Here is an 8,767-nt window from a genome sequence, read left to right as displayed (position 1 = left end):
TAATGAAAATTCATGTATATTTTTTTTAGGTTGTTTATTCTTATTTTTAGATTTCTTTCTAAAAAACTAGAGGAAATCAATTTTATTCATCAAGAGCATAATTGTTTATTTCCAGCATTTTTATTCATCGAATTAAGAAATTAAAAGCAATGTTGTATGAAGATGAAATATTAATTCTTTAATTAGCACTAAACTTAAAATTAGCACTATTAATTACTGCTTTGTTACATGTATACTAGAATTTTCAGAATCTCTACATTATACTACTATTTTAAGTTCCTCAACAGATGAAGACTATTTAGAGAAAATGTACAGAAAGAATATAAAACATTTTTTTAAAGAACAAATATGTACTTGATTACAATTGTTTTCCAATAGATAAATTATATAATCTAATGAATTATACACGAATTACTACTATTTTAAACGAATTAGTACTATTCTAAAAAAATTATTACTATTTTAAGTTTCTCAACAGATGAAGACTATTTAGAGAAAATATTTAAAGAACAAAGAAAATTTTCTTTAAAGAACAAATATGTACTTGATTACAGTTGCTTTCCAATCGATAAATTGTATAATCTAACAAATTATCAAAACAAACATAAGTTGTTGAAAAATCATTTACAGTGTTGACGTTTTCTAAGCAAAATGTAATAAATAAATGCTGCAAAACTACAAAAAGCTTCAACATTTTACAGGGAAAGCTGAATATTTGTAAATAAATGAAAAACAAATAATAATTGTCAAAAATTTAATAACCTTTATTATGTTATTGCTATTTATTTCTGCGGTGATTTTTGAATGAGTAATGCAAATCATATTTTTTAAAAAATCCAAGACAGTTTATTATTATATACATTTTTATTTTACACACAAATATAAATAAACATTAGATTTTCACAAATAAATGCTTATACAAAACATAAATGTGATCTTAAATGTAAACAATAATGAGTATGTAACGGATTATTTATATAAATAATCCATAATTTTTTGAGACTTGTCCTTTGCATTTACGGAAATTAAATTCAAAAAATACTTTCAAGATATAAAGCTCAATTCAATCTACATTCAACAGACTCTATTTAATTCATGAATAAAAACTGCAATAATTCATGTGCAAACCACGTGCATGGGTAAAACAAGCAAATGATCTGAAAACATAACATCAGTGAGATTTTAAAAATAATGAATAGTAAAATTGCATTTTAATTATGAAAATATATGAACCAAAACCACAAATCTCAAAATAAAAGAATAGTTTTGAAGTATTTCAAAACAAATTACATGAAACACACAATGATGTTGAATATTTACATAAAACACTCAATGTATTTTCTACATAAGTAAAATAGTTCGAAATCTTGTCCCATATAATATTATACAGATGAAAATGACATGTTCTACATAAAGTACAGTGCGTATAAAACTGAATTCATTATAAAAAAAAAAATTTTTAACTTGAGAAAGATGATTTTTACCTCCTAAAAAACTTTCCTTCGAAATTTATATCACGCATTATACATATTTATGAAAAAAAAAAAAAGCTTATATAAAAATTGTTTTTACCCAAAAATGTATTCAATTCAGTTTACAAAATAAATTCAGTTTTCAGTTACCAACAAATAAATGTAATATAATTCTTAAGAAAGTTCATTTCAGAAATATATCTGCAATAAAAGTTAAAAAACAAACGAGTTGTGCAGTTTTTGATTGTAGTTTCTAATACATCTGTTTTGACTGCGCGTTCTTTATTTTAAACAAGTTTCAGTTGTGCTTTACTTCCTTTCCTATCTTTCGCTCTAACTACTTCAACCTTGACATAGATTTCTTTTTGATAAATCCAGCTATAAGAATTATCAAATATCAAGATATCTGAAAGAGGAAAAAAATATCATTTAATATTTATAATAAAAAACATTTTTGCCAATCACACGAAAATAGCATATGTAAACTGTAGGCAGTCGCACATTTTTTTCCACAAATATCAGGAATATTTGCAGTGATTTAAATGCAGTTAAACAACAAGTGTAATATTTACGTGTTACTAAAAAATTCTTAATCGTTTCCTTATTATTTCATAGAGAATTTTTCTGAGTAAAAATAGGTTTGTTACAAGGATTTCTTTCCTGTTTTCATGCCTGGCATAGACACCAATAACCAAGGTGATGTGCTGCATTTTTTAAAGCCACGGCGATATGTTATAAGGAAAAGTTATCAATTTTTAGAGCCATCCTACTTACAAAAAGTCTTCCTTCTAGAATATAATCATTTTCCACGCGCAAGTAAGGGGAAAACTTTCACTCGTTAATCACACACTGCGAATCTGAAGTCGTATAGATAGATTCAATTAGATAATAAAAAAGTAATGGGAAGGTTACAAGAAACGCCGAGTAATAATAAGCTTGTCTGACAATAGTCTGATTTTATAACCTTCGGTGTCAATGCTTTCTGCTTTCATGGCATCTACAATAGCGTAGTGACATTTCTCGTGTACCAGTTTTCGATGCTCCATGGTCACCATGATCAAAGAATGGATGTGCGTTGAAATTAGTTTTTACAATCGAATATGATGAGGGAGGTGAAAAAGTATTATCATTCCATTTACTCTAGATAAGCCACTAACGATGACAGGAAGTTAAACAATCATATTATACCATACTATGACCCTAGTACCATCTATCATTGCTATGCAATTAATCATCTACAGCTCCTAGCAGTCTCAAAGAGAAAAATGCAATTTTATTTTATACTAGCCGCCTTTGGCGACCAGCCGGTTCGTCAATCTTAATGTTCGTTAAAATTTTAATAATTAAATTTTTTATGCAATTCCTACTTTAGTAGCTTCTTCATCAAAATATTTTAAAACTTCAAATTTTGATTCTCATATAATTCACTCATAATATTATAAAGGCCTTCAGTCATAACGTAATATGTATCTCTCTAATTTTCTGTCAGCTCCCGTAGAATTTATGTCTTAAATTAAAGTGGAAATGATTAATCTGCAATTAATATAATAATATTTTTTACAGAAACAAAGCATTTTTTTATAATATGATTACAAAAAACAGAGTCACTGAGCGTTTAAACTTTATGGGCACTAAAGAATATATATTTTAATTTATGTAATATCTCAAGAATTTGTCAACAAAATTTTCTCAGATTCATCATGAGAAAATCGATTAATTAACAATGTTTAATTTTAAATGCATCAAACACTAAGAATATAAACAGAATCGTTTGAAATAATCGGCCGAAAAATGTTAACCCTAGCCTCATTAGTGATGGGAAAAAACTGAAGCCTTACTTATTTGGTGGTGGGGAAAATGAAGAGATTTTTGGCGGGAAAGTTAGTTTTTAATTAATAATTAAAATTCTAATTACAAATTCAAAAAAAGGGACCCCAGGTGCACATTCCCGATCTCCAAGTTATACATGTACCAAATTTGGTAGCTGTAGGTTAAACGGTCTGGCCTGTAGAGCGCCAACACACACACTCATTGAGCTTTATATAAGTATACATAGAAGATTATTTGATTCTGCCTGTCTCATCCATTTGCAGTACATAAATAAAATAAGAGTAGATTCATTTGCATTTCATCGGATCTTTTGACATCTCGATTCAAACCTATACGGGGGTTCCTGCTAAAAGATTTCATCATTTGAATCTCGTTCCGATAAAGAAGATGACACTTAAGTCTTCTCATGTTCTCCAGACTTTCATTTCACACTTCCTTTAGGGCATTTCACCCTCAATGACAGATCTAGTATACATTATGCCATGCATAACGAAACTCTGGAAGAAACGGGTATCGAGGCGGTGATTATCAGATCCCGAAGTTGAAACGTTCATCAAACCGCCTTGACTTTATTTCTGCCAAAGAAACTACTCCGGACCAATTTTTCAGTGTAGAATTATTTTCAAATTTAACTGCTTAACTAAACTAAAACTTAAAATATTTTTTAAAAAGTACTTACACACTCCTGGTTTCTCACATAGGAACATTCCAGTTTCAGATTGAAAGTTAGTGTCGATCCTTTGCTTAGGGATAAGCTCAGTCCCCTCGGTTTTATTGCAAGCTGATTCCTTAAAGAAAAGGGCAAAGCCAATATCTTTATTCTCTGTTTCAAATTCCCACTCGATAACTGATCCAGCTTCTACCACAGTTAATTCTATAGCCATTTTGGATTTACGAGAAACGGTTAATTTTTTCACTCCTGGCAGGCCTTTGAGACGGTGAGTGTTCTTAGTCATGTAATATTCTTTCGGAACCGTCACGCCATGTTTGATCTAATCAAAAATAAAGTATAAATGTATTCAGTTGATCAAGAAGTCAAAAAGGGTAAACAGAAAGTGTCTTTTTAGCAATTTTACATGGTATAAATTATAAGAAATTTAATAAGTTCCCTTTAAAAAAATTAGTAATTTCATAAAGAATTGAAACTCGATTAAACAGGAGCTCACTGATATTAACTAGAAATACTTAACATTAAAAGAACTTGAAATTAAGTCAAATGCAAGTAGTGAATTTCATCAACTAAGAATATCATAAATGATGTTACTTTTGATTTTTTAATGTTTGCTTAAAGGGAATCTGGGGGAGGAAAGCAAAGTTGCTTTCATTTAAAGAAATAAAAAAAAAGTGGCAGAAATTAGAAATTTGGCATAAGCCGCTCCAACTCTAATTTCTCTTTGAATTATTGAAGATTTTAAATCGAATAAGCCCGTCTGTATGAAGAGAATTTCGTACAACTTAATTTTCTTTTTCCCATAATACGCCATATTTCTTAAGTTTTCATCAAAAAGAAGTTTGTAAAGAAAAAAAATGTGCACTTTTGCTATATTTTTCCTTACAACACCGGCTTTTTTTCTTCTTGTAGCGTAAGATTATTCGCATTTCATCACACTCCCTTTGAACTGTTTGGGCTGCGGTGGCCTGTTGGCAAGGTCTCGGCTTCAGAACCGGAGAGTTTCAGGTTCGAAATCCGCTTACGCAAGAACCGTTGCGTAAGTGGGTCTGGTGCACGTTAAATCCGTTTGCACCAAACTTCCTCTGCTGTTGTGGTGTGGAAGTTTGGAGAATGGAGTGCCAGCTCAGGTGTCGCCCTCGTCATCTGACTGCAATTCAAGAGTACGAGGTACGTCCCAAAATAGCCCTAGTGTTGCTTTAAAATGAGGCGTTAATCGTTTCACCGTCCTCTCCTGTCAGCGCAAATTTTAGTTTTTCCTCTGTTTTTCGCCGCATTAGAACAATTAGAAATAGAAACTCAAACAAGTAAATATTAACTAAGCGTTTTAAACATTTAAAAGTTTTAAAATGTTGAAGAATGCTTGAAGCGCGTTACGACCGCTCTACAGAAGTTTCACTTGACGCTTCACTAGACGCGTTACGGACGACGAAGAGGTTAATATAACTGAACTAAACCCTTTAACTGTCAATAATTCATTTGCTGGTTTCCCATTCAGGACTGACAGTGACTAATTTTGACCCAAGTTTTATCCACCAGATGAAATGAGCCATGGCGAATTAGTCTATTCTGCCTATAATTAACCTGATGCGTATTTGTACAAGAGTATCGATGAAAATGCCACACAAGAATTTTCGAATTATGAGCGTGAAACCCGTATCATAAACATTGCATCATTAGCGTGTAAGCCGATTTCATTTATTATCAAACAAATTATTTCGTTTTATATTTTTTTTTAATGTGTAGCCAATTCTTATATAACACCTTCAGTGAAAATATTGGTAATAACCTACAGTGTTGTGACATTTTGGGTTTCCATCAGGATCAGTCTTTGTTCCTCCCAGAAAAGCAGGCAAGACATCAACATCGATAGCTTTCACTAGATCTTCTTTCCATCCATCTAAAACGAACATAATGCACATTCAATCGTTTGATATGGTAACATGACAATAGAATATTTTCAACTTTTTTAAGCTATTTTCCTTAAATCAAATATTTACACTTTTTTAATGTTATTTTACTTTACACTAGCTGAGAGTTGCCACAATTTTTAATTCGCTTCTTTTTTAACGAATGAGAGTGAGTAATCAGTACTTTCCCTAGTCATTACTATGGTCATTTTACCCTATGGCGTGGGGAAAAATGAGCATCTGTGAAATAAACTGATCATAAATTGAAAGAATGAAATTTCTCATTGAAATCCTATTATATCATTAAGATCAACTAAAAAATAGACAATGCATTATCTATTAACATAGACATTCATTTTTTAACACGTAACATTTCTCAATTCACATTAAAATTTTCATTTCAATTTAAATATGAAAAATTAAAAGTATAATGTCCTGCAGTGTAAGACATTGGTTCATGAAATATCAATTTCATCTATATCTTCATTAACTAGTAAAATGTATTTCACTTCTAAGAGGAAATTATTTGACGGTAAACAAGTCAATTTATGCATATAAAATTTGACCTGAAAAAATTAACTTTAAATTTTTGCTCTTGTACTTTACCGTACCCAACAACCAATAGATATTTTGTCAGAACGAGGTACTACAGTATTTCCACTTTTTATTATTTCTTTTACTTTCTTTTAAATCGCAGCACTTGGTTTCTTTACTACAATAGTTGAGGCCGGGATAGCCTGGTTGGTAGAGCGTCGGATTCGCGTCCCTTAGGTTGCGAGTTCGAACCCCGCCGGCCGAAGATTCCCTGCGTGCTTGATGGCTGACGCGCGTTAAATCGGTCGTGGTCACAAAGTCCTCCATGTCGAGAGTAATACCACTGGGGGTACTGGATCAAGGGTGATTGTTCTCTGATTCAGGTCTAAATTACGATCTGTGTTTGAGTGAATGAAACGCGTGAATGAAGTCCGCCCCGTAAAAAGGGTTGTGACGTGTGTGTAGCTAAGTCGTTCTCTTGGCCCTAGATGGCGCTACTATAGAAACAAGAGGCACTCCCCCCTCCAGGCTTAAATCCGCAGTCTTTGAACAGCGGGCTTGCCTATGGTAAGTGCCATAAGAAACAACAACTACCATAGTTTTTAGAGAATAGCGTGTTTTATTTCAATTAATGCTCTGAATGTTCTTCACAAAGTCGTACTGTAACTATATTTGCAACTAAAGCCTCACCTGTTGTTGCCAGCGCATATTTTCATTTTGCTTTCAAATTTTTTATTACACTTTTGTTTCACTGAATGCCACAAGTGAAAGAAAAGCCAGTTTTAATGCTTTCAATGGAGCTTTTGAAACAGCAGTAATTTATCCCTTGCTTTTGAAACTGAGGGAGTTTCCACTGCCTCCTTTGAAGTTGAAGCAGGTGTGTTGCGTGACACTAACAAACTATTCGGTTCATCACTTCGACTTTAATAATCTTATGAAAAGAATTTCTCTGTCAGTTGCTTTGAAAGGCCGAAGAAAATAGTTTTAAAACATTCAGTAATCTGCTCTCACGAAACCTCTTCTTTAAAATTTCTTTCCATTTTTTTCATCAAAAATGCAGATACTTTAAGGTGCAAATTGCAATATATTTTTAAATTGTGTGTCATTAATGAATATAAATTATATGGATACTAAAAAGATTAATAGGATGAAATGGTATATGCGTGGTATGAGAAAAATGCACTCATTGGAGTCTACAACTGTAGAGAAGACACTATGTCATACTTAAACTATTTGGAAAAAATATTTATGTGTTTTAACTGACTTGCTGTTCATTAAAAATTTTAATAATATATAAGAGAGAGATGGAGTTTAAATTTTTCTTATTTTCAAGTAAGCATGATAATAGAATAATTAGATTTAATTAAAATGAAAAATAACAATTTTATCTTCTGGGCTATATGTCACCTTATGTCTCAAAAAATATCACATAAAATGTTTATCATTATCTAGGCATATACCAACAGTTAAACCTAACATCGTGTTCATTTTACACAAATTTACTTAAACTGCACTAAAATAAAAGGAATACAACTTCTCCGAGTATAGAATTATGTTTCTTAGGCATAAGAGTAGATAACATATCGACAAATTTTCAAGAGCTTGAGATGAAAAAAATAATGGAATAAATTTCAAGGTTCTAAATATAGAGCCAAACATAAAATCAGAATTAAACAAATTCACATTCAAAATGTTGCCCAAATAAAAAAATTAATTAAAAAATATTGCTTGTGATACAAAAAAAAAAACCCTTAAAAAATCAGAATGCCAATAAAATAATAAATTTGACAATTGTTGTCTATTTTCTGTAAACTGTTCATTTTAACAGCCTCTCCCCCCATTCATTTTACCCTCCTGACCTTAAATAATGAAAGTGTAAAACAGCTGCAGTCTATAATCTCTTTTAGAAAGATGCAGTCTATAATCTCTTTTTTTCTCTCTCTTATGCATTAATTTAAATTTATTAACACTAGACATAATTCTGTATTGTTTAAGCTATTTCAAATTTCGTCTCGCGTAACTTATTTAAAAGATACTTGCCTTTTCCGTAAATTACTATTTTCTGTATAGTATTTCCAGACAGTAGAGGCTTGATGATGGCGAATATGAGGGTGAAATACACCGAAGCTGAAATAAATTGGATTAGAACTTTAGAAAAAGAATATGAGAAAATATTAAGTAGGAATAAACTTCATTTGTCTCTTAAAATAAACCGTAATGAATATACCATTGAAATATAATACCATGTTTAACAAGAAAAAGCTAATTCAATAAAATAAAGTGAGTGTTTTTCTTAAAGAAAGTTTTTTTTAAGAAATTACTTTCTTCTGAAGAGTATAAATAGCGTGCCA

At 31.0% G+C, this 8,767-nt stretch overlaps 1 protein-coding gene across 2 annotated transcripts in view; it reads right to left on the bottom strand.

The window, feature by feature from the left end:
* Window positions 1-1,370: 1,370 nt before the first annotated feature.
* Window positions 1,371-8,767, bottom strand: part of LOC129960918 (SEC14-like protein 2) — a 34,467-nt gene continuing 27,070 nt past the window's right edge. Inside the window, exons 10-13 of one of the 2 annotated variants that reach the window (XM_056074652.1) lie at window positions 8,457-8,543; window positions 5,766-5,872; window positions 3,982-4,294; window positions 1,371-1,878 (exon numbers count right to left, since the gene is read on the bottom strand). In XM_056074652.1, coding sequence (XP_055930627.1) covers window positions 1,760-1,878; window positions 3,982-4,294; window positions 5,766-5,872; window positions 8,457-8,543 — 626 coding nt within the window. In that variant the 3' untranslated portion in view covers window positions 1,371-1,759. The remainder of the gene's footprint in view (window positions 1,879-3,981; window positions 4,295-5,765; window positions 5,873-8,456; window positions 8,544-8,767) is intronic. The other variant, XM_056074651.1, reaches the window with a different exon arrangement.

Source organism: Argiope bruennichi, chromosome X2 (genome assembly GCF_947563725.1).
Source record: "Argiope bruennichi chromosome X2, qqArgBrue1.1, whole genome shotgun sequence".
NCBI lineage: Eukaryota > Metazoa > Arthropoda > Arachnida > Araneae > Araneidae > Argiope > Argiope bruennichi.
The sequence above is the reverse complement of the archived record's forward strand: the minus strand, read 5'-3'. Positions and strand labels throughout refer to the sequence as shown.